This window comes from Ictidomys tridecemlineatus, chromosome 4 (genome assembly GCF_052094955.1).
Source record: "Ictidomys tridecemlineatus isolate mIctTri1 chromosome 4, mIctTri1.hap1, whole genome shotgun sequence".
Classification (NCBI taxonomy): Eukaryota; Metazoa; Chordata; class Mammalia; order Rodentia; family Sciuridae; genus Ictidomys; species Ictidomys tridecemlineatus.
Genome location: NC_135480.1, coordinates 199,879,361 through 199,905,512, shown reverse-complemented (window position 1 = coordinate 199,905,512; position 26,152 = coordinate 199,879,361). Strand labels below are relative to the sequence as shown.

General features: G+C 53.1%; 1 protein-coding gene across 4 annotated transcripts in view; it reads right to left on the bottom strand.

The window, feature by feature from the left end:
* Positions 1–7,754: 7,754 nt before the first annotated feature.
* Lhx2 (LIM homeobox 2) overlaps positions 7,755–26,152 on the bottom strand; it is a 29,416-nt gene continuing 11,018 nt past the window's right edge. Inside the window, exons 1-5 of one of the 4 annotated variants that reach the window (XM_005320944.4) lie at positions 25,084–25,949; positions 23,389–23,591; positions 22,048–22,475; positions 16,272–16,477; positions 7,755–8,657 (exon numbers count right to left, since the gene is read on the bottom strand). In XM_005320944.4, coding sequence (XP_005321001.1) covers positions 8,370–8,657; positions 16,272–16,477; positions 22,048–22,475; positions 23,389–23,591; positions 25,084–25,203 — 1,245 coding nt within the window. In that variant the 5' untranslated portion in view covers positions 25,204–25,949 and the 3' untranslated portion in view covers positions 7,755–8,369. Of the gene's footprint in view, positions 8,658–16,271; positions 16,478–22,043; positions 22,476–23,388; positions 23,592–25,083; positions 25,950–26,152 lie in introns of those variants that run through there. The other 3 variants (XM_005320945.4, XM_078048179.1, XM_078048180.1) reach the window with 3 other exon arrangements.

Sequence of the window (26,152 nt, the reverse complement as noted above, 5' to 3'; positions counted from 1 at the left end):
AGGGGCAAACACTGGGCCTTTTGTGTCCTGCTCCCCGCACAGCTCGGCCCAGCCCAGAAACCTGTCCCACCCCTGCCCCAGGCTGGGCAAAGAGCACCCAGAGCCCTCCTGGGAGAGGAAAGAATTCTGGCTGGAGTTGGGAGTCATGCCAGTCCCTAGCTCTGTGCTTTCTGGCCAAGTGTCCTTGAGCCGGTACCTCTTGGATTTAGATCTTGTTTTCTCATCTCTCAAATGAAGCAGAGTGCTGGACTCGGGTGCAGCTAGGGGACAGGGAAGGGAGAGGAGGGAAGGCTTTAGCCAACAGTCTCCTAAGGGGACTGGACTCAGGGACAAGACAGGGGCTCAGCCATCCCTCTGTTGGGTGAAAAGATGATTTAGAGAGCTGAGCAACGTGGCCCACACCTGCAAACCCAGCAGCTCAGGAGACGGAGACAAGAGGACTTCATGTTTGGATTCACTGCTCAAGTTTGAGGCCAGCCTCAGCAACTTAGACCCTGTCTCAAAAATAAGTGAATGAATGAATAAATAAATAAATAAATGGGGATGTTGCTTGGTTCAGTCCCCAGTTCAGCGTGTGGGGGGTTCAATCCCCAGTAGCAAACAATTTAAAATAAATTTAAAAAGAAAGGTGATTAGTGTTGTCACTGTTTCTTTGGACAGGCCCAAATCACCCCTTGGCCTCAACACACATACACACACCAACCTGCACCACACGAGCAGGTCTCCCTCAAGACACATGCATGCCTGAACTCTCGTGTTGTGTGAACAGATAACACAAACTCTTGACCTCTGACACACATGGACACTCTGCCCTAAACACACACACATGCACATACACACACCCTTGATCACAGACACAGGCTCCCAGTCATGGACACATTGGTACACACACCCCTGAATATGGACACACACACACACACACCAACACAACCACACTTACACACCAATGACTTACACTGACCATCTATAACAACCACTGGCCACCACGACGCGCCCCCCCCCAGACTCCAGTCCTTGGGGAGGCCACTGGGGGACGAGGGAGTGCCCAGGTTGGTAGCCTGGGCCTGCAGCTCTTGGGCAGCCCTCAGGTTTGAGCCCAGCAGAGGCCAGAGGCCCGACGAGTGAGCCTAGATGAAAGGAAGGCATTGGCGGACCTCCTGGGCGCCAGTCCCTGTGCGGTGGCGGTGGGTGCCCTTTCTTCCTGTCACGGCCTTTCCACTCGTCCTAACGCAGTAGCTGACACCCCAGGCACCCAAATTCACCAGTGTCCCGCGCCCGGAATAGATTCCCCTCCGTCTCTGATGTCCCCCAAGAAATTTCCATGCAGACCCCAGACTGAGAGGAGGGCCGAGTGGGAGGCCCGGGGCAATGCCACGGTGCACCGCCAGGGGGCGCCCTCCGCCCGGCCAGCGGGGGCTCAGCCGCTCCGACCCGGGGGCCCCTCCAGTGCCCGCGAGGCACGGCCGGCTGCCCCCAGCTTGCCTAGGTCCGGCGGCGGGCGCCCCCGCAGGATGTCTCTGCTCCGCGCACTGCCGGATCCGAGCTCGGCTGCGGCTTCCGCCCCCTCCCCAGTCCCCAGGGCCCGGCCTCCTCCAACGGCTCCAGGCCCGCAGCGGCCCCCTCTGCCCGGAACCTCCCCAAAGCCTACCCTGGCCCAGGCTCTGAGAACCACGGAGGCCATCCCCGAGCGGGCCCCTCCCTCTCCTCTTTTCATGAAGCCAAGCCTCATAAAGGTGGCCGCATTGAAAGATGAATAAATAGCAACAGCTCCCAGGAACAGAGCCCTTCTATGTGCCAGGCACTCAATGCTTGAGTTAAACCATTCAAAGTCCACAAAACTCCATGAAGTAGCTATTATTACCCGGTTTTACACATCACAAACACTAGAAGCTCAGAGAGGTTAAGTAATTTGCCCAGGAGTCCACAGCAGTAAGTGGCAAGACAGAGTCTAGTGCCAAAGCTCTTAGGACTACATTCCCAACCATAGCGAAAGCCCATGCTAATATTTATTCTCTCCAGGACTTAGGAAACATTTTTTAAGGGACCTGCCATGTGACAGGCACTGTGCTGGGTGAAATTGAAAGACAAAGACAGAGACAGTGGGTCAGGGGCTTGCAGCAGAAGGAGGGGGGGTAAAATTCTATTAAAACACGTTCTCCAGAGTCGCCCTCAACATGCTCTTACTAAAGATGTTACTAGGAACTCTGTGCCCAGCACTGTGCTGGCCTCTGGTGCCTTCAGGCACAGGCTGGCCCCAGGCTGCCCCCTTGGAGCAGGGAAGGTGGGTGAGAAGAGCGACCTCAGCCCTGAGTTGAGGGGCAGATGCTGCAGGAAGGCGGAGGGCTTCAGGTAGCAAGGGGCATGGGAGGAGTCTGTGAATAGAAAAGGAAGGGCAGGACCCCCCAGGCAGAGAATCCCCCCAGAGTGCAAAGCATTGAGGGGTTTGTGACTTTAAGCCCAGAGATGGGCATGTCCCAAGTCCTGCACCAGAGACATGAACAGGAACCATTGGTGACTGGGCCTCAAATGCCAGAGTAAGGCCCAGCTTGCTCAGGAAGGTTGGTGAGAGAAGCAATGCAGAGGTGTCCCCAGGTCCCTTACCTGCCTCCCCCATCTACCTCCATATCCACCTTTGTCCTCTTGCCCAGGCTCATCATCCCTAGCTTCCGGTACTCTTGGAATTAAGACCCAGGCATGCTACCAGTTCTTCCAGTGCACCTCCCACTGTGCTGTCCCTTGCTCCAGAGCTCCAGCCACACTGGCTACCCTTTAGTGACTTGGATCTTCTGGGCCTCAGGGCCTTTGCACATGCTGATACTATTTTAATCTCACCTCCCTCCCACTTGCAGAATTAATTCCCACTCCCTTTGAATTATACCCTCTTCAGAAGGCTGTCCTTTCCCTCCCCTGTCTGTGTCGTGGTCCTGCATATGCCTCATGACATCATCCAGACATTGTTCAGCAGTTACATGGAGGCTATCTGACATCAGTCTCCCTTGCTAGATGCTGCACTCCATGAAGATACAGACCACCATATTCCCTGGTACCCGCAATGCCCGGCACAGGACCTGGCGCTCAATAAGTGTCTTTGGCCAGATTCCCCCAGCTCTGCTGTTGCTCGGTGGGATGCCTGGTATGTCCCTTCCCCTCTTTGAGTTTACACAGGTCTCTGTAAAATGAAGGGGCTGGAGGGAGTCCCCACCAGGGCTTTGTATCAGAATCCCAGAGGAACATTTTAAGTGCACATATTGTCACGTTGTCACTGAGGCTGGGTGGGGAGTGGCTAGAGGGACAGACACTGACAGGAGTGAGTGGATGTTGACAACGTGGAAACTGGCCAGCGAGTACCTGGGGCTCGTGATGGTTTGGTTCACTTCATACATGCTAAACTTTTCCACAATAAAAGTGTTTATAAGATCCACCAGGTCGGGCTCCTCCCCAGCCAGTGAAGGAGAGCCGGAGGGGAGCCGGGAAGCCATGTTGTCATGGGCAGCCCTGGGAAGGATCTCCCTGGCTCCTTCCAGCTCGTGGGTGCTGGTGAAAAATGTCACACCCCGACATGTGCCTCTGCCCTCCCCGCAGTCCCGCTGCCGTCTGGAGCACTGCGGGGTCAATTACCTGATCTCCCAACTCAAGTCCCCCAACACCACCCGCATCTTCCAGGCTCCCCACTTCTCAAGTGCCCAGCCCCCACTGCCTCGCACCTGGTCTGCTCTGCAGGACCCCAGAATGGGTCTGCACTGATGAGGCGCCCCCAGTCACAGTGCCTGGCCCAACGGGGGATGGATCCATGCAAGCCACATTGAACTGAATCATCATGAAAGTACCTTGGTGGCCCCCAAGCTGTGTGGCACCGGGCAGGTGGCTTCTCCTTGGCTTCCTTCTCTGAATGGAAGTGATAAACCCCACCTCCCAGGCCTGGGAAGGACCCAAGAGACCACAAATTTTAAAAGGCACTGCAAGTTGTGGAGTATCACCAAGACTTACCCAATGCCGAGCCCACTGTCTTCCCAGGGGCGCCCCGAACCCCCGGCCTCTCTCCTGCTGGACAGTGATGGGCTATTACTGCGTCTGTCTCCCAGGGAGCTCAAGAGGAGATGCTATTGGCCACATCATCTCCATGTCCCCAGTCCCCAGGACCCAGCATTGGGCCAAGGAGAGGGAAGGTGGATGGGAGCTGATGGAAACGGTCTGCAGGGCCTGTTGGCACTCCCAGGGCCTGCAGAGCACAGCCAGGCCCTCTCGGGGCTCAGCTGGCAGATGCAGCCTAGAGGTGTCCATTCCTGCCAGCGGGACACACAGGCCAGGACTCCAGCATGCACGCAGGGGTGGAGCAGGGCTGCTCAGCAGTGTCCTGGGCCAGAGGCCCAGGAAAGAGCAGGGGAATCCTGCTAGACCACCCCAGGCCTCACCACCTACCCTGGGTGGCTGCCCCAGCCTCTAAGAGGTCTCCTGCTCCCTCTCTCCCCACCCCAACCAGTTGGAGAAAGCTCCCCAAGATGCCCCAGTTTGTGCCCCCATGAGCTGAACACCCGCCTCTGCAGGGGCACCCCAGCCCCGCAGTCACGCTCAGCTCCTGAGCCTCTAGCACCTCCTGCCTGCTGCCTCCTTCCTCTTCCCCAGGCTGCCCCTCTCCACCCAGCCGCCTTTTGTTCATTCAAATATCTCCTCACCTTCTCCAGACAACTGCTCAAACCTCCCCTGTGGATCGCCTGGGGTTTAGTCCAACCACAAATAAAGCAGGTACATATTGGCTCATGGAATCTTAGCAATACCCTTTGGCCCCATTTTACAGGTTAAGATACTGAGGTTCAGGGCTGGGGAGGTGGCTCAGTGGTAGAGCGCATGCCTCACATGCATGAGGCACTGGGTTCAATACTCAGCACCACATAAAAATAAATAAAGATATGTGTCCATCTACCACTAAAAAAAAATTAAATTAAATTAAAAAAGATACTGAGTTCAGAGTGGCTAAGTACCTCACCCAAACCAGTCAGGGTGGAGAAGACTGGGCAAGATCTCTTCCAGCTGCTCTAGATCCCCCCACTCCAGCAAAAAGAACCCTGGCATGGTGAGGGAGGGCCCTGGTGAAGACCCAGTCCCTGCTGACTGCCGAATGCTCAGCCTGGCCATGGGTCCAGAGAACAGGAGGATCCCCAGGTCCACAGAGCTCACAGTCATGTGCAGGTGGCTCGGCTGGGTCCCTGGAGCTGCAGAGGACAGCGATGAGGGCAGCATCTCCCTGCATGCCACCAGGTGGACAGCCTGCCTTTCCAATCTCTTTCCTGGTCCCCTTCCACCTTTTCCCTCTCTGGGTCTCCTCACCAGTTCCTGGGGGACTCCACCCCTCCTGCTCCATCCCTTGGTCTGGACTTCTCTCAGCCTCTGAGCACGTCCCAGGATCTCTGAGGCTTTCCTTCTCAATCTGGCTCTCTGCCTCGCTGTCCCTCCCCCGTCTCTGTCTATTGTCTGTCTCTCCATCCCTTCATCTCGTCTCTGCCTCTGTATCTCTGTCCCTGTCTTTCTTTCTGGGTCTCCCAGGCTCCCTCTCTCTTTTTCTCCTGCGGCCCCCCCCCCCCCGTCTCCATCTTTTGGAGTCTCTGTGTGTCTGTTTCTGGATCTGGGGAGAGGAGCACCTCCCCTGAGGTGTCCCCATCTCTGGCCCAACAACAGGCCTGCCTTCGAAGCATGCAGGGGGCGGGGGACCCCCGGGCATCATTCCGGGCCCTCTCCATCTGGGTGGCAGTGCTGACAGATGAGATAGTGATCAGGCTCAGCTCTGTCTGGGCCTGAGCAAGGGGCACAGCCAGGCTATGCGGGGGCGTCTGGGTGCCTGCAACGTTTGCAGGCTGCACGTCTGGGTTTGTGCGCAGGTCTCCCCATGTGGGGTGGTCTGGGTGTGTGTCTGGGTCTATTTGTGTGCGTCTGAGCCTGTTTACATCTGTTGGCAGCATCTGGTCTGTGTGTCTTTGTGAGATGCTGTCTGGATGGGAGCACCTTAGCCTGTGGTCTCTCTCTCCATGGGTGCCTTGAGAAAGCCCACATGTGTGTGTCCGGGACACACGAATGACTCCTTGGGGATACTGAAGTCACTGTGTGTCCATGGGGCCACCCATTGGCCAGGCCATCTGCTTACATCTTCTTGTGGTCATGAAGGAGATAGGATCCCACTACCCCATTGGACAGGTAGAGAAGTTGAGGTTTTTAACCCCTTTGCTTGAATGTATGACCACGGATGTAATCTTCTGCTGGAGGTTGAGATCTGGGATCTGGGCAACTAGCCATGGGACTCCAGGCAAGTTAGCTCATCTTGCTAGGTCTCCTGAATCCATTCAGCAAAAATATATTGATCAAAACTAGATAAAACCAATCTCTAATATGAGAAGTTAGTCTAGGGGATATCTCGGAAAAGATTGACAGGGAAGGGGACCAAGGGAAACTTCCAAGTGCTATAATGTCCTCTCTCTTGATTTGGGTGATAGTTTCATGCATGCATTACTTTGGAAAACATTAACTAGCCTGTGTATTTTGGATGTGTGCATGTCACTATATAAATTCACCAGTGTGTGTGTGTGTGTGTGTGTGTGTGTGCATGCACGCAGGCTTTAAAAAAAATTGTTTTTCAAAAAAATGATTCAGTCTAGGCTTTTAACATCCTTAGCCCATCCACACCCCATTCCCTTCTTCCCTGCCAAGCCATGATGGCAAAGGGCGGAGGGAGAGAGACACCCCAGTCCTGGGCTGGATTGTCCTCCTGTTCCATCTTGCCTGCCCCTTTCTCCCTCAAGGTGGCCATGAATTTTCCTCTGGATTTTGTGGACCACTGAGGTAAGATGGTGGGTAACTGCTGGCATCCCATGAGTACTCTACAGAAGAGCTCAGAGTAGGAAATGAGGGGTGGAAGATGTCTTGACCCCCCACCCACCTGCCTAGGGCATCCAGCAGTGCCAGCAAGGCCTGGATGCACACCTGCCTGCTCTCCACCTGCAAAGTCCTTACCTCCTATCACCTGTCATTCGATAAAATGCACGGAGCCACTACCATATGCCACCCCCTTGGCTAGGCCCTTACTTTGCCCTCATTACAACTGCCATTAAGGCCACCATCTTCATCTTCAAGCTGAGGAAACTGAGGCCCAAAAGGTGGAACGACCTCCCTCAGCTCACACTGCTCAACCCCTGCCTGGCTCTGAACTGCCGTCCTCTGTGGGCCGGTCTTCTCTTTGGGTTTCAGAGGTTCCCTTGGAAGCCTTAGTAAAGGAACCAAATCCATTTGCTTTTGCTCTCTTGGGAAATTTTAGAGTTTGTGACATTAGGAAAAGTGGGGCCTAGGCTGCCCTTGGTGATGGCAGTCCTGCTCAGGCACATTTTTCAGAAGGCCTCTGTAAAACGGCCTGACACACCTTCCAGCCCAGCCAGAGGCCAGGCGAGGGCCTCTGACCTCCGCAGGGAAAGCATGCATGTGCTCATCGAATATTGGAAAGAACAAGCAAATAACTGAATGGCACTTTGTTGACACATCTTCCACCTGAGCACCTCTCACAACGTGTCGATATTATCTCTGATCTCTGTCACTGCTCTGAATTCCTTGAGAGTGGGAACAGGATGTCTCTGGATGGTGACAACCAGTCCAAAACCTGGCAGAGAGAGAGGGACCAAGAATATTGGATAAATAAGACCTAGAATTCATCTTTGGGCTTCAGTAAAACTCTTCAGTCCTGTGAATGTCACCCACTCAATGGCAGCAGTACCAACTAGTTTCGATAAGTGGTTTTATTACTGGTTAGATTTTACAAATTCTGATATTCGAACAGACTTCCACCTTAAAATTCTAAAACAACAAAGCGACCGTTGGAGGGGATTTGATTTTTTTCCTTTTTTTTTTTTTTCTTTTTAGGACTATTCAAAGTAACAAACTTTTTTTTGTTGTTTTTTGTGTTTTTTTTGCTTTTTGTTTTTTACATGTTTGCTCTGGTCATAAATATACAGAGAGAAAAAGAGGGAGAGAAAAATGAACAAGTCATTCAAAGTATGGAGATAAAACAGTATTCCTAAGGCACGTGGCAGTCTTTGAAAATACAGAAGCTCTAGCCAACTTAAATTATTTGTTGTTTTTCCTCGCTCAGTCCACAAAACTGTACAGGGACACAAATGTTGTGTTGCGGATAGATCTTCCAAGTAATTCCTCAGTGCACACCACTGCTTCAGCCGACGCAATCTCTTTTTTTTTTTTTTTCCTCTGTTTCCAGGCGAGATCCTAAAATGTGGTTAGTTAGTTGCTCAAAGCCTCTATTTTAAAATACACTTGGAATTCAACTAAAGATAATTTCTTTTTTAAAGAAATCGTGGGGCTTGGGGGGCCTCGAGCCATTAGAAAAGGTTGGTAAGAGTCGTTTGTGAGGGGCTGTGAGGCTCGTGGCCCTCCAGGTTGCCAGGCACAGAAGTTAAGACGGACGTCACAGTCGGCAGGGTGGGGCTAGTCAAGTCTGTGAGGGTGGTGGGCGTGCTGGACGGGCTCAGCGACGCGTTGGACAGCTCCGAGGCCGGCCCCGACGGCGTCCCGGTCTGCAGCGCCGCGTCCGCGCTCTTGTCCACACCCGTGTTTTCCTGCCGTAAGAGGTTGCGCCTGAACTTGGCCCGGGCGTTCTGAAACCAGACCTGCGTGGGGACAGGGAAGGGCTGGTTAGGGGAAGGCGGCCGGGAGCTGGGCCCAGGGGCCCGCCTGGCTCAGCTCTCCCGCTGCTGTGCGATCCTCATCTCCCTTTTGGGAAGGGAGGGAATATTTTGTCCTTAATAAAAGGATAAATTTCATTTTCTCCATGGGCTTTTACTGTTTTCTGTGTCTGTTAGAAGGTTTCAGGACTGAGCTGCTGGCCACAATACTGATACTTGAGACCTTGAACCATCACTAGCCAAATGTGGCCCATTCGTACGTGAAAACACAACAGATAGGAAGATTGAGAATTAAAAAAAAAAAAGAAAGAAAGAAAGGAAAAAAGGTGGAATATCTCAGGAATAATTTATTGATTTCATGTCAAAATGATAATATTTTGAACACAAAGTTAGACAACATATAGTATTAAATCAATTTTATCACTTTCTTTTGACTTCTTCAGTGTAACTGCTAGCAACTTTAAATATGTGGTTTATGTTGCATTTCTATTGGACACATCAAACAAATTGATTTTTTTTTTCTTTTTGGCAGCCTCTTTTAAACAGACAATAGATCCCATGGGTTCTTATGGGCATAATGTTTTAAGTGACTCGTGGTCAGTCAGTCTGGGAATGAGATAAAAAACATGTAGGAAGTAGCCAATAATAATGAGAAGTCATTAAAAAGAAAAAAAGAGGCACCCATTCTATTCCCTACCCTCAGGTGGAGAAGCCACCAGGTATCCTGGGTCCCTGGGGCAGAGCAGAAATGGTTGTTGGATTACAGCAAGACCATGGAGACTGTAAGGTGGAGATTCCCTCTCCCATCCTGCCACATCCGTGTATGAGGGAGGTGGGGAAGGGTACAGAGTGAGAACTGAGCGTGGTGTGACTGTGAACAGCGGAGAGACAGAGCATGGATTGACTTTCATATCTCCAAGGGCACGTCCGTCCGCACACCTTCACACACGTTCCTGTGCACACTCATGGAGACGTACATAGACCCCTCAATCATTTGAAAGTGCATACACACACACACACACACACACACACACACACACACACACTATACCCTGAGGAAAGTACAGTGCTTTGGGAGAAGCCCAGGAAATCCAGGCTGCTGGGAGGCAAAGGTTATGCCTCCCAAAGAAAAGGAGCCTGGAAGGCAGGGCCCCCCGAACTTCCCTGCCAGGGAAACCCTGCCAGGAGCCTCCCCATAAAACAAAGGGCTTTGGGGAATTCTACAGACTCTAGGGTGTCCAGTTACGTATTTCCAGATGTGTCTGCATCAGTCTGTCTTCCTAGTGTCTCAGGCAGGGATGGGCTGGGCTGACTCCTAGCTCCCAGCTTCCTTTGGGACCACCCCCGTTGCAGGGGCCTGTGGCCTCAGGCCTTCCTTTCTGGTCCTCTGACACAATTTGGGCTCAATTTAGAAGCACAGCCACAAGTCTTAAAGAGAGAAATGCGGAACCTGTGAAGTGAGGAAAGTCAGCTCCTGTCCCATAGGCTGGATCTTCCCAGGGAAAAGCAACCTTTCTCTGGCTCTCTGCCCAAAGGAAGCTCATCGCCCCTCCCAAGGGCTTGCCAACCAGCCCATTGCTTCTAGAATCACCCTACGTGCTCTTCCACGGGTGGAGAGGTCCTTCCCTGGCAGGTTGTACAATCTTCAGGGACTATATCTGTCTGACCCAGGGACTAGCTGATAGAAAAAACAAACAGAGAAGGCTCCCAGTGGCTTTCCAAGAAAGGCTGCAGTCTTGGTACCACCCTGGCCATCTTCATGTATACAAGGGATCTGTGAGTAGGAGCAGGTGACCTGGGGGCCGGGATGGTACGTAGCTCATCCTTCAGGGGCTCTAAGGCCTTGGGAAGGTCTGGAACCAGTTAGCTGCCAGCTGTTGGCTATTTCTCAGGCATTGCCTGTAACAATGCATCTGTAAACAATGCCACCATCTTCCACAACTGGCTGCTCTGCTTTACAGGATCTGAGGCACTGGAAATCTGGTAGAAGAAAATCCAGAAACTCAACTAAAAGTCAGGTTACCCTGGGGTTTCATGTGGGGTTTTTTTTCCCTCCTTAAGCAGAGCTTGGCTAGCTTTCTCTCCTAGATATTTCAAATAATCCCCTCCCAGCTTGGTGTGGCAACGTATGCCTGTAATCTCAGCAACTTGAGAGGCTGAGATAGGAGAATGACAAGTTTAAGGCCAGCCTCAGGAACTTAGCCAGACCTATCTCAAAATAAGTTTAAAAAAAAAAAAAAGTGAGGAGGGGGCTGGGGGTGTGGCTCAGTGACAGAGGGCCCCTTGGTTCAATCCCCAGTGACACATCAAAAAAGTCCCTTCCCAAGAGGTTGTTGGTTCAGGGCCCTATCCACATCGTCTTCATGACAATGGCAGAGAGTGATAAAGATTAAGAATCAGCACTTGGGGCTGGGGATGTGGCTCAAGCGGTAGCGCGCTCGCCTGGCATGCGTGCGGCCCGGGTTCGATCCTCAGCACCACATACCAACAAAGATGTTGTGTCCGCCGAGAACTAAAAAATAAATATTAAAAATTCTCTCTCTCTCTCTCTGTCTCTCTCCTCTCTCACTTTAAAAAAAAAAAAAAGAATCAGCACTATGAGTTGAGTGAATAGTAGTGCTAACTTGTATGCCTTTTACTCTGCGTCAGGCACCGTGTCCCTGTACACATCACAGCTTACCCCTCTGATCAACCAAGTAGTGAGTTCTGTCTGTTATGAATCCCAATTTAAAGATTTAAAGTCCAGAGAGGTTCAGAGAGGTAAAGTCAAAGGCCACACCGAGGCCAAGCTGAACTTGGAATCCAAGACTGTTTGCCATAAAAAGTACCTGTCCTTTCTGCCTCGTAGCCCTGAGTAAGCCTACAAGTAAATGAATGAACTTCTGAAAAGCAGCAATGGGCAGTGGAAAGAGCACGGGATGTAGCTTCCAGTCCTAGCTCAGCCAGTGACTAGCAACGTGAAAGTTGGCTGGTCCCTTGCCTCTGGTTCTGCCTCAGTTTCCCCACTTGAACAGAAAGAAGATTGGACCATGACACATGATTTCTGTGGCTTCCGGGGTAGCTGCAAGGAACAAGGAGATGATCCACTCTGCTCCATCCACCCATCTTCTTAAACTCACAGCCCTCTCTACTCATGCCAGCTGGCCATGACTGCATCTGCCACTCATTGCTGTCCTGCATATTTGACAGGAAGGACAATGACCTTTTTACAGGTGGGAAAACTGAGGCTCAAAGAGATGAAGTAACTGGCCATAGTTGAAAACTCACCTTCTCCTCAAGGAAGCCTTCTCTATTGCCATCACTGGCTCAGGTCCCTCTGTCACATGCTCTCATTGCAACACACACTTTTTTTTTTTCTAGGACTTCTTCAATTTTTTTCCCCCAAGAGTTAAATATTCAATCCCAGCCCCAATAAATAATACAAAATAAAAAGAGTTCTGTGGCCATATAAATTTTGGGAAATATTAGACAAAATCAAGTCTTGTCAGGTGCAATGGCATATGCCTATATCCCCAGCAACTCAGGAGGTCAAGGTAAGAGAATCACAAATTCAATGCCAGCCTCAGCAAATTAGCAGGACCCTCAGCAACTTAGAGTGACCTTGCTTTAAAATATTAAAAAAAAAAAACTAGGGCTGTAGCTCAGTGGTAAAGCACCCTTGGGTTCTAGTATCAAAATTGAGTCTTTTCAAGATTTCTCAATGTCTGTGTTGATGCTAACATGCTCCAAAAGAAAGACACAGTCAATTTTTTAGCATTTCTCAGACTTATTTGATTCTGGAATAATTTAAAAGATGCTTTTAGTATAAGATATTCCAAACTAAAGAGTTTAGTCTGGTCACCATTTCAATTATTTATACGCCTTGCTACACATCCCGTCTAGTCGTAGATTACAACAGGGACTGTTCACTTGTTACTGCTGAATTCTCAGTGCCTCGGTGCCAAGCACGTGGCAGGAAAGTCTATCTGTGTGATACACGTGAGTGAAGAGAGAACTAAGTGTTCTCAGCTCCCGAGTTCTCTCATAGGTTAATGATGACGAACCAGTCATCTGAAGAGTTTTATTTATTTATGTATATATGTCAACTTTCTGGTGCTAGCAGTACCTCACAAGTACTAAATACATGCTCTACCATGAGCTATACCCCCAGCTCCTGAAGAATGTTTTTTGTTTTGTTTTGTTTTGTTGTTCTGGGGATTGAAACCCAGAATACTAAACAAGTTTGTTTTGTTTTGTTCGAGACAGTTTCCTAAGTTTCTGAGGTTGGCTTTGAACTTGCGATCCTTCTGCCTCAACCTCCCTAGTAGCAAGGATTACAGGTATGCACCACCATGCCCAGCATAAAGAACTATCCTTGGTAAAAATATATTTCTTTTCAAAGCCACACCAGGAATCCCCAAAGAGATCCTACCCACCCAAATCAATTAGCTCATCACCCCTCCCCCAAGCCAAAGACATCTTACTGGCATCTGTATGCTGAGGAACAATCTAGACACATTTGCAAGGTTTAACTTCCTAACAGAACTCTGTCCAGGGGCCATTCTGTCTTCCTGTCACCTTACCCACTGTTGGAGAGTAAGGGTTGTGGCTGTCATGCTGCTGATGACAAATTTGAGCACTCTTTATGCAGTGAGATCTTTGCCACCTGTTCCTTCTTTCCCACCAAGACATGGTCTATCATCCTGATGGTGCTCATGCATTAGATCCAGTAATAGCCTAGAACCACCCCCACCCTGTGAAAGAACACCTAGTGTGTTCCAGCTGGCACCACACTGGGATCTTCTCTACTCATTGTCAGACTCCTCAAGGTAGAAACTAATTTCACAAATAAGGAATCAGGTTCAGAGAAGAAAAACGGAAGCACCCAAATTATGTTGCTGGTAATCAGAGAGGATTTGAACCAGTCCTTTGCTTTCCAAAGCCTGGCTGCCAGGTGCCTCACCCCAAAGAGCTCCTGTCCCAGATTCCCCAGATGTCCTAGCAGCAATCAGGACACTGGAATAAGCCCCACCCTGCCAATGCCTGGTTCCTGTAACCTAGAGCAAGTCACTTCCCCCTGCTAGGCCTTAAGCTTCTCAGCTGTAAAAGAAGCAGGAAAACATTAAGGTGAGGCAGGTGCGTGGGGAGAAAGATGCTTTGCAAACTGATGCATAACCCCAAGCAGTTATGCTGCTAGGGAGCACTGAGGATGTGTGCAGGAGACTTGAAGGTCTAGAAAGAGGGGAGGGCAGGGTTATGGCTATGCCCCTTCCCTGGAACACACAGGCTAGGATGATATCAGTTCACTACTCAGAGAAGAAAGAACTATGACCATTGGTCAGACAAGCCTGGCTCCAGCTCAGCTACTTACTAGCAAAGTATGACTGGGCAAATAGAATTCCTTCTGGCCTCAATGTTCTCATCTCTACAGTGGGGAAAGGGGGAGCATGATTCTTGACATGTAGGTGGCCCTCTGCCCTCCCCCAAGATCTGCCCCACCTCACACAACCAATCACAATAAGAGAAAACTGATTTATGTGAGTCTCTCTATGCTTAATAGGTGAATTTCTTCAGAGCCAGAAGCAGTTAATTCCCAGAGCCAATAGATGTTTAGTCAGATGAAAGAATAAGAGATAACTATGATAAAAATCTAATTTGCTTATAGGCCAAGGGAATCAAGTCTCTTGCCTCCCCAAGACCAACATAAACTGGTTCCTCACTCAACTGTGGGTACTGACTATTTCACTTAGGTCTAGATAGCTGGGCAGAGGTTGGGTGCTCTTTTTACAGATGAGATAGTTATGGCTCAGAGAGGGTAACTCATTTATTCAAGACACCCAGCCAGTGAACTGAGTTCACATCTTCCTGAATCCAAGTCCCTCCCACCTCTATCCCACCCCGCCAAACCCTTCACAAGACATCTGGATGGGGGAGACAAGAAGTAGCCTACTAACCTGAGAAAAGGCGGCAGCCCCGGGTCTTCAGTCCAAACTCAACCAGGGCTGAAGGTCAGGGGCGCCAACGAGGGTCTCTGACCTAACCCCAAGAAGGTAAAGTCCAAAGGAAACGCACGAGGTGGGGACCCAAGACCGTACCGGCGAAGCAGTGCCCGCCACCTGCTGAAGAGCTCAGGCAATGGAACTAAAAGCAAAAAAACCCCACACCCAGCGCGAAGGGCGGGCCCAGAGAGGCGCATCAACCTCCCATTGGCTGGCCCTTGCCTCTCTCGCTACCTCACCCAGGCCCACCAGTCCAGCTGCCCCCAATCCTCCGGAGAACAGGACCCCAGCTTCTGGACTCCGGGCTCAGAGTCCCAACCCACCACGGACGGCCATCTTCCCACAAAAGTTTTGTTTTGCTGACAGACTCACAGGAACTTTCTTAGGGTTGCAACCCTGCAGATTTATCAGGCACTGTCACTCCCTCAACGTCACCTCCCAGCCCTAAGCCCAAGACCAGGGGTTGGAAGATGGGTCAGACTGGCCAGAACTGGAATTCCAGTGCCTCTCCTTTTCTGTAACAGGGGTCAGCTTACATGCCTCTTACATAGCTAGCACTAGAAACGCATTTCCTGAAGAATAAACTGTTTAAACTTGCTAGAAAAGGGGGTATTCTCCTTCCTTCCAGATGGGAAACTGAAGTCTAGCAACCAGAAGGATCATTCTTACAAGTTAATTAATGTCAGTTAATTAATCTACTTAATGAGATTATTAGCTACCATCCACTGAACGACAGTGTCAGGCATTGCTGTGGACACCCACATGATCTCCACGGCTCCTCCTTGGAGCCCCTTAGCATGATTTCTTGAATCCATCATGCATATGAGGAAACTGAGGCTCAGGACCATGAAATGAGTGAGCTGAGAAGTAGAAGAATTGAGAATTGGTGAGGCCAAAGCTGTGTCACAAGTTTGGGTTGTCCAGGAACCGGAGAGGACCCGCCCCCAGACTAGTGTTCTTAACATCTTTGGTGAAAATTCTAGATCCTGTCTATCAAGAAAGTACCTTCACATACACGTGCAATTGGGCTCAGTCGGGCACCCAGCCATTTATCCAATCCCCCAGCAGACCCCACCAGGCAGGCCTCCCAGTCACCCAGGGAATCTGCCCACACACCAGGACAATACCAGACCTTTTGGGAGAGTCTGGGAGACAGCCAAAAAGGGCAGGAGATAAGCCAAGAGAGATGCCAGAAGAAAAAAGAGGAAGAGGTGAATGAGACAGAGGCAAAAAGAAAAGAGAGGAACGGCTGGTGGGAGCAAGCTAGGAGCTATCTCCTTGGGACAAAGGAGGCTCCAGATTGATTTAAAAGGAGAGCCTTTTATAAGGTGAGGATATCTGAGTGTTGCTTGATAATAAAAACAACTACAAATTGTTTACAAGAAAGAAAAGAGACCAAGTATGGAGACAGGACAGAGGACCACACACAACAGAAAGGAGAGGTGAAAATAGGAGACGGTAAAGTTAGGGGGGAAAAGATTTAAATTCGGAGTCAGACTGAAGAGATGAAGAAAGAGAAAGAAGCCGACAGAAGTGTGGAAGGCTCAAGGTCCCTGGCCCCCGTGAGTTTCCACCCAAGGCTGTGGCGGCTGCAGACGCCCTCGACCCCACCCAGGCTGACCTGGAGGACCCGCTTGGTGAGGCCAGTCTTTTGCGCGAGCTGCTTCAAGTCCTTGGCGTCGGGGTTGTGGTTAATGGCAAAGTAAGACTTCATGGTCCGAAGCTGGTGGTGCTTGAAGGAGGTGCGCATGCGCTTTGTCTTCTGGCTGCTCGGGTATGGCTGGTCTCGGTCCAGGTGCTCTGCGTCGTTCTCATTGCAGCTCAGCGCTGGGGAAGGGACGCAGAGGTGGCAGGTGAATTTCATGACCCTGCTCACATGGCCAATGCCAAGTCCACACCCTCCCGAACCGTTGCCAAATGTTTCTATCCTCGGATCCGCCCTGTATGCACGCACCACGCTGAGATGACGATATGAACCCTATTTTATGGATGGAGAAATGAAGCTTTAGAAGCGTAACCTGTCCTGGATCACTGAGCTAAGAAATGCAAGATTCCATTCCCAACTCTGGGAGAATCCAAAACCATTCTGAGCCATCGTGTTACAGGAATAGCTGCAGCAGCAGCAGCAGCAACAACAGCTACCACTTGTTGATGGCTTATTGGACTCCAGATGATGTGCTAAAGAGCTCTACACACGCCTTTCCATTGGATCCTTAAAACAGTCCTATAAGCCATAGGTATTATTTTTCACTTTTACAGATGTTGAAAGTGAGACTCAGAAAGGAAAGTCACTTATCTGTGGATGCAACAGTACAGAGTGCAGACCATGGGGCCCACTCTCTCCTGTTTCCCAGGTACTCTTCAAGGAGAGAGAGAGAGAGAGAGAGAGAGAGAGAGAGAGAGAGAGAGAGAGAGAGAGAAGCTATCACCATTCTCTCCCTACAGTGTCTGGCACTGGCACCCAGGAGTCACTAATGACAGACTCGCTTTCATTTTCTTTCATCAGTTCCCACACCCCAAAGTACTAAGCCACCCTGGGCCTCCGGCACTGGGCCTAAGATTGGAAATTGTGTTTTATAGTTTAATTTTACCACTGCCCAATGAGGTGGTTATTTCCTAGTTTTACAAATGGAGCCAATGAGGCTCAGGGAAGTTAGGGGACCCGTGGCTGTCTCACAAAGAGAGCGGTAGAGATCTTAATGAAAAGGAAAAAAAGATGAAGGAAGAAATTAACATGTGTTAGACACCTTGCACTTTGGCTTTACATACATCACTACTGTTAAGAGAGGTAGCTACTACTGTTCCCATTTTAAAGATGAAGAAACCAACCACAAGGGAAATGAAACCACTCGCTCTGGTAATGACAGCCCAGGTTCAACATTGTCCTCCCGGCTTCCTAGCACCACACCACAAAGGGAGGCAAGATAAACCTTGACTCTCTTGGCTGGGACCCTAGCTAGGGTGAGGGGCCTGAGTAGAACCATGAACCTCGGAAAGTTGCTCAGCAACCTAGCAGCTGATGGGGACATTGGAGAGCTGTCTCAAGATTGTCCCATCACATATCAAGTCATCCCACCTTTAGGGTCTTGCTTTAAGGAAAGCCTCCTAGGAGGTTCAAATTCAGTCCTGCTAAAGTAGGGATCTGGGAAGATATCATGTGCTCTGTCCATTAGAATATTTATTACATGCCCATAATAGAAGGGCCATATTTAGCAAATAAATGTACAAATTGCCCAATTAATTCTTGTTTACTGAAAAAATGGCCCAAATGTATGGTACATACCTATACTAGAATTTTATTTGCTATTTATCTAAAGTTCAAATATTGCACATGACACATCTGTACTCAAAATGTATATGTTGTTTACCTAACATGCAAATGTTTCATGGGATACACATATGATAAAAATTATTCGTTATCTAAAATTCAAATATTGCATGGGGTATACTTACATAAAAAATGTATCCACTGTTTACTCAAAATTCAAATTTAACTGGAGGTCCTGTGTTTCATCAGACAACACTACCTGAGAAGTACTCTTGCACCTTTGGTGACCTCCCCCTCCCCATATAGGTGAGGGATAGCCTCTTGCAGAAAGAATTTTCAGAATAAAGGTCTTGCCCCTAATGTTGGAGTTGTCTGCTAGAGGGGACACCACCTCAGGGTCCCTTTCCACATGGACCTAGGCACCCAGGTCTTCCATCCGCCCAAGAGTCCTGTGTTTCCATCAGTGGCACCAAGTGAAGAATTTAAAGGGGATCGGAGCATGACTCGGAATCCATCTGTGGGAATTGTGGGATGAACCTGCTAAGGGGATCAACCCTTCTCTTTCTCCCAGTCCCCAGCTCCACCGGGGTGAGCCAGGCCTCCCCACGGGGGGGGGGGGGGATCTCTGGGCCCATCCCACCGCCCAGCCCCCACCCGGGCCTCTCTGCTGTTAATGAGCTCCGTGGGGAACCCGGCGCCCTGTGGGCCCAAGGGATGTGCCCTGAGTGCGGCCTATGTGGGGGAAGGTGGTGCGAGGGAGGGAGACAGAAGGAGCAGAGTAAAGAGAGAAAAAAACAGAGGTGGAAAGACAGAAAAGAGAGAGAGAAAAGAAGAGGGGGTACGGAGGGAAGATGGACAGAGAGGAAAGAAAGAGGGAAAAGCAATGGAGATGGGAGAACCAAAGAGGGACAGCTACAAAGAAAAAAAAAGAAAAAAGAGAGACACGGAGCCAGAGGGGGTAAAGCGAGTCCAGGAAATGTGTGGTGCAAGATGGGGATGACTGAATCCAATCCCAGAACTCAAAGAGACCGGGTTCTTCCGAGGAAGGACTTTTTACGAAGCCAAACCGTTACTAGCTGGGAGTGAGCGAAGGGGCACCGAGGGAAGAGCCGAGGGGAGGGAAGGAGTGGCCCAAGGTGGCAAGGCGAGGCCGGCCAGCGGTGGGGGAGGGGCTGCGCTGGGAAGGGAGGGTGGCCAGGGAGGCGGCTGTGGGGCCAGGCTTGGCCGGAGCCCCTGACCCCTCGCCGGCGTCCCCAGTGCCCAGGGCCAGCTTGAGACGCCCCAAGATCGGATCCGGGGAGGAGCGAGGGGCTGAGGGGAGGGGGAGGACTCGGGCTTTCGCTCTCCTTTTTTTTTTTTTCCTCTCAATTAGGCCGATTCAATGGAGCTAAAGAGCTCGTAAAATCATGAATAATTTACTCGTGATCTGTTATTAACCCATCGGGTTTCGAGCTCTTGTCGCTGGGACTGAACCTGTAATCAAATCTGACTTCGCCTCATTTTACTAAAGACAAGATTGTAGGTTCAATTGTCTAAATAATGGATTGGAATCAAATCAGTAATTACGCCGCCAGGCACACACACACAAAAAGCTGGGGCTGGGGGACGCCGGGCGTCCGGCCGGTCCGTACCGGACTCCCGTCGCCATGGCTAGCGAACCCCGCGCGCAAAGTGCTCGGCCTGGGCCCCTGGCCGGCTCGGGCCTCGTCCCGGCGCCCCCGCTCGGGCTTGGGGGAGGTTTCAGTTCCGCCTCGGCCTCGGGGCAGGGCCAGGGGCAGCGCTCCGACCTGAGGGGCCGCAGGAGGAGGGCGGTCGGTCGTGGCCCCCGCCCCGGAAGGACTTTCCGGGACCCTTCGGCTGCGGCCCCAGCTGCCCGTCCCTAAGCCGAGGGCCAGGCGGGCGCACCCATGGAGCCCCTGACCCACTGGGCCCCCAGCTCACTGCCCTCGGCGGGACTGTCCCTCAGAACTACAGGTTTGCAAGGAATCCTTGGGACTGGGCCCCTGGATGTGGGACACACACAAACAAGCTGGTGTCCTCACGGTCAGAAACAAGCACTCACACGCACGCAGACACTTGCCGCACCCTCCAGGGTCCCCGCTTTCCAATCCCAGCTGCCCCTGGCCCAGACTGCGGCCATTTCTCTCCTGCCGGCACAGGGAAGAATGAAAGGGGGCAGAAACCAGACCTCAGGAGGCCTGGCTGTGTCCTGAGAGGACCAGGAGTCACCCTTTATCCCCAACCTTGTCTCGGGATCCCCAATTAAGCTAGCCGCACCGCACCGCCACTGCCGGCGCGCACAACGCGGTTCCTCTCAGAACTGGGAGCCCAAGCCAAGGCCAGAGACCCGCGCAAGGGAACGGAGAAACAAGGACAGAGAGACTGACAGACACAGAGAGAGACAGAGGGGGAAGGGGGACTGAGAGAACAGAAAGAAAAGAGAGGAGCCAAAGAGAAAATGCGAAAGCTGAGTGAGGGATCTCTTCTAGAAAGGTGCCAACTTCTCTGAAATTCAGCCTCCAGCCGTATCTCCCTGCGGCCTCCCTGGGGAAGGCAAAGACTGAGCAGTGAAAAGCAAAAATTAATCTCTAAACCTCCACCCTGTTTCTGCACAATTCCATGCAGGGTGCAGAACCTGCAAGCCCAGAAAAACATTAAACCACTTCCCACCCATCAGGTGCCCTGGAGCCCAGTTCTCGAGGCTACTTCCCAAGAAAGCTGACCCCACTTGATAACTAGAGGCAGCTTGTTTTTAGGAGACATGGCCTGGACTGGATTTGGTCTTTATTTTCCGGATGGTGGGAGATGAGGGATGAAAGTTCTAAAGAATGGCGTCTTTAGTAGTGACTTCAAGAAATCTTAAACCCGCTGAACCTACCGCCTCTTCACCATTTACCAAATCGGGGGCTGCATCCTCTACCCCCAGCTAGGCACCACGATCCTCTAACAGGCAATTTCGTTGGAGCGAAAAGGGACTCACTCCACTTGCCCCTTATTCTCTTGCTAGCTGGTTCAGATTCTTAACAATCAAAATAACCTTGACTCCTTCCCCACCGCGGCCTTCTACACAGTCTTGGATTTGTTTTGGTTTTGGTTCCTCCGCCCCAACACACACACACATTTGTGTATTAGATTAAGGGAAAAAGGAGGAAGAAAACAAAAATCTCCAAAACCGATTCTGTCGCAAACGAAAGAAAGAAAATAATTGCAAATAAACTCTAGTTCGGAAGCCGGGAGAGTCATAAACCTTTGTCGGCCCTGCAGACTTCGCGCAGATGTTGACGGTTCAATTTGTCGGGTCTCAGAACATCCGCAGCTGTCCAGAGCTGGGAGGACGCGGGAGGGGGCAGAGCTCCTCCGGGAAAGGCCCAAGGTTCAAAGATGCCGGAAATGCGAAACGAGACCCGCACTCCACCCCCCGGGCGAGGCCAGGCCTGCCTCGGGTCCCATCCCCCGGCGCCAGCTTCCGAGGGTCGGCGCCCTCACCCCAGCAGGCGCCGGGAACTCGGAGGAAGGAGCCCGGGAAAACCTCTGAGACCTGACCATGCAGAAGGATCAGGCCGGCACAAGGACCCGCGGCCCTCAATAAAGGATCCAGAGCCTGAGTTCCTAAGCCTGCCGCACTCGGGACATTTCACGCGATCCGGCCGCAGGCCAGGCCCCGCTTGGCGCCCCCGGCCACCGCCTACCCTTTCTCTTGGGACCCTAGCTGCCCTGCCTCGCTTTCCGGCTGCCCCAGCTCCCCGCCCTCGCCGGGCCAACCCAGAGCCTGTTTGGTGTCAGCGCCGCCTTGCTTTCTCTATTCCTACACTTTCTGCCCAGCAAAGCTGGGGAAAGTCCAACTAAAAAAGCCGCCTCCAAAAACCAATTTCTTCGCGACGTGGTCCTGCACCTCGGGCGGCAAGATACTAATGCACCCTCTCCTACCTCTCCAGCCCAGGGCGCACCGGCCGAATCACAGGGAAGCTATTATCTCTTCTCCGGACGTCTGGTGCTTAGGGCCTGGGAAGCTAAGGGCCAAGGTAGCTTCTGTAGGCCTAACACAATGATTCATTCACTCCAGCTCCTGGCGGTCGTCGCCGCACTTTCCCCCAACCCGACGGGGGCGCTCCGTACGCCTTGCACTCACCAGCATTGTAGGCTGCCAGATCCGCCCCAGGACCAGGGCTCTTGCGCTTCCTAGGTCGCCCCTTCTGTACGGTGCCCACGCCATTGTAGTAAGGAAGACCCAAAGGGTTGGCCCCTGCGGCGCCCAGCCCCGCACTCTTGGCGGCTGCTGCTGCAGCCGCTGCCGCCGCCACATCGGCGTGGTTGAAGTGCGCAGGGTACTCGCCCTGCAGCAGCGCCTCGAAGTGCAAGCGGCAGTAGACCAGGCTGTCCTTCATACCGAAGTGGTCGCCGGTGGTCAACATCTTGTTACACGTGGTGCACGTGAAGCAGTTGAGATGGTAAACCAAGTCCCGAGCACGCATGACCATCTCCGAGGCCGAGATGCCCAGGTGGCAGCGGGCACAGCGCTGCACAGAGAACCGCCTGTAGGGACCATGGAAGGAGGGGCTGTGGGGACAAATGGTTGGGTAACCCCCCCCCACCCCATATCCCTCCTCCAGGTGCCGCCGCTGCCGCCGCTGGGGAAAATCCCCTCCTCAAGAACAACAATCCAGCCTTCATTTGGAGGATGGGGGGAGGGGGGAGAGGGAACTAGATTTTGACCCAGGCCTACCTAGTCCTACCCTGAAGTAGTTTCCCTTAACCATTTTCATCCTACTAGAGCTTCTATTTTACCCAGAGTCTGAGCAAGCCCTAGGACAGCCTTCACTTGCAAGCTAGGAGAAACTCCCCCACTTACTCCTTCCTCAACCTTTGCCCCTGCCCTCCAGACCAGCGCCTGGGAATCCTACAGACCTTAGTAATTTGGAAGAAATGGAGAGACAGGGAAAGAGAGACAGAAACACAGAGAGAGAATATAAACAGACCCTAACCCTAAGCTTCCAGAGGAGAAGAAGGGACCTTTGGGGTCTCTTCATAATTATGGCTCTTTAATACTGGCCAGCCTTAGCTCCCATCTCTCCAAAAGACCCAGAAGCACACTCACTCCCCAAGTTCTCCCTCCAACTTTGTTCCAGCAAGCCTAGGCTGTCTGGGTTTGAGGGTATCAATTTCTATCCCTTCTGGTAGGCCCAAGAAACTTCACATGGAAAGGAACGCAAGGACCCCCACCCAAACTTATTCGTGATCTAAGCTCAGAGGAGAGGGCAGTTTCTGACTTTTTCTAGTCTCTACACTTCATGAACCTTCCCAAGAGCTACCCAAATTACTACTTTAAAATGTCACCAGGTTCTTGCTGGGTTGGAGAAGGGGGGTCCTGAGAAGAGTAACCTCTACTGAGACTACAGGGAGAAAAGAGGGACAAGATTGTGCCTCAGATAGGGAGGGGCCTGACGGCCAGCGCGTCCTGGTGGGGGGCTACCTGTAGTAGTCTTCTTTGCAGTAGATGCTCCCATCCTTGCTGAAACAGGTGAGCTCCGACTCCAGGTTGAGTTTGCACTCACAGCACTTGAGGCAGCGCATGTGCCACTGCTTGTCCACCGCCAGCAGGTAGTAGCGGTCAGAGATCTTGCCCCCGCAGCCGGCGCACAGCGCGGCGCGGTCACTGCTGATGGACGGCATGGTCTGCGAAGGGAGGAAGGCGGGAGACCGCCGCGCCTGCGTCAGCCTGTGGCCGCGCCGCCACCAAAAATCCAGTACCCTCATCTCCCTCCATGGCCCCAGCCGGCCCTGAACGCATAGAGAGGGCTGCCTGAGAGAGAAGCAGCTTCCTCCACCCAAAAGGGCCCAAATCTCGGTGGCTAAGGGTCAGACCCAACGGTCCAGTTCTAGGCTGCCAAGGGCCCAAGCCCCAGGCTCCTGGTCTAGGTGATTCTCCAGCCTTATGTCTCCTGCTTCCTGACCCTATGCCCTTTCCCCAGAAATATTCCCGCTGCTTAGGGACTGGGACAGCCATAACTACATTTCAGTCAAGCCCTCCAAGAGCTTTCTCCAAACTGTTTCTTAAAGAAACCACCGTCTGGGCCCCAGAAATGGGGTAAAGTGACCATTAAAGGTCACGGTCCACACAGACTTCACTTCAGAGAGACAGTAGAGTTCCTGGCCCCCAGCCCCAGTGATCTCTGGATCTTCAGATGAAAGGTTTAGGCCAGGACAGGTCGGGCAACTAACTTCTGTCTCCTTTGCCACACAAGCTGGACCCTCTTGAGTCTAGGGAGATGGTGAGTAGAGTACAAGGGGACCCTCAAAGTCTCTGCATGCAGAACAGGCCCAAACCAAATTCATCCCTAACCAAACTGAGGAGTAAGGAATGTTTAATGAGGGGGAAAAGGTCTCGGAGACCGGGAAGCCACTGGGCTGCCGCTCTTGCTCTCGGAGCTGAAAAGCTTCGCCAATGCTCCCCACCTCGTCGGCCTCTAAAGGTCACTTCTGGGCCTGCTTCTTGGGCAGCGTTTGGTTGTCTGGCCCCCGGGGAGGTCTGAGGCCAAGAACTGGCTATTTGGGGCTGGGCCGGCGGAGCCAGGTGTAGAGATACAAATGTAGTCTCCTTCCGCGAGAGCCAGGCCGGAGCCTGAACTCCCAGTCCTGGCCTGGGCAAGTCGGGCCAGCCAGCGAGGCGAGGACACCACCAACGAAAAGTGCTGGCCCAGAAGACTTCGGCCCCTGAAACTGCTCTAGGAAGGGAGCCCCAGCTGCTGGGAGACTAGAAGTGACTCAAAGCGGCTGGAGCCCCAGGGCTTCCTCCCGGCTGGTTCGCCCTTCTCCAGAGGCGCGGGCGGCGGCGCCAGCAGCCAGAGCGGAGTAGTGGAGGAGAGCCGGGGCTGGAGCGCCTGGCGTAGGGGAGAAAGGAGCCGCCCGGCCTCGGGTGGGACCTCGCTTCACTTTGGGAGAAACACTCTCCTCCACCCTCCAGGTCGGAGATTTTGTTTCCCTCCTCCGCCCCAGCAGCCGGGTTTCCCCCGAGCCTGGAGCTACCGGCCTTGCATCCTGTCCGAGGATCCCCAGCGCTCAGTCCCGTGCGGCACGAAGGACTCTCCCCAAACTTCGGGGAGCAGAGGCGCTGACGGGCCCGGCCCGGTCCCAGCTCTCAGCCCCGACTCCACAGCCGCGCGCCTACCGTCTCCGTGTCGCCGCGGTCGATGGCGGAGCTGATGGCGGGAGCCTCACTCTTGGCCCTGCGGTCCATCTCGTCGATGACCCCGTGCACCTCGGGGCCCGACAAACTGTGGAACAGCATCGCGGCGGGACCGGCGGGGCCGGGGGCGCGGCTCCTCAGAGGAAGGGCTAGCCCCCCGCCTCAGCTGCCTGGCGCTCCCGGCGCTAACGGGCCCTATGCATCGCCACCGCGGCCCCGGCCCCGCCCGAGCTCGGCTGCGCCCCCAGGCCGGGCTCCGGGCCCCGGGCGCCCGCGGGCCAGGACGCCTCCCGCCGAGGCGTGGGGGCAGCTACATCGCGGGGCGCCTGGGCGGCGGCGCCAAAGCCAGGGTCACAAGGGCACGGGGAGAGGGGGGTGGCGGGAGACGAGGGCAGAGGTCGGCGCCCGCCGCGGGCGCTTTCACGCCGCGGGCATCGCCCGCCCGTCTTCCGCGCCCAGGGCGCAAAACAGGGGCGCAAACTCTGCCCGGGCGGCGACGGCTGCAGTCGGGGTTCACCCAGGAAGGGGAAGGTGCCCGCGGCGGCCAAGCTGCCTGAACCCCTTCTCTCCCTGGGGTGCGCCCCCTGCCCAAGGCGACCCTCTTGGGCGCTGAGTCGGCAACTGGAGAAGGGGTTTCTCCGAAGCCAGCGAGCCGAGCCGAGCCACCCGGAGAATTGAAGAGGAGGAGGAGGAAGAGGAGGAGGAGGCGGAGGAGGAGGTGGAGGAGGAGAAAAAGGAGGAGGAGCAGAGTGGGAGGAGGAGCCGCCGGCCGCGGGCCCAGCCGCGCGCAATGCTCTCCAAGCGCGCGCCGAGCCCAGCCCCGGCTCTGCAGTCCGCGCCAGCGCAAGCCTCCGCGCCTTTTCTACAGCCGCGCCTGACATCACGTCCTGCTGCCGTGCCATTGGCCGCTGGGCGCCCCAGGCCTTGGCAGCGCGTGCTCCGGGAAGGCGGGAGACCCGAGAGGGAGGGGTGAGGCGAAAGGAGGAGAGCTGAGAGGAGATGGTGGGAGCTGGTGGGCAAGGCTGGAGGAGGAGGCGGGAGGAAGGGAGGA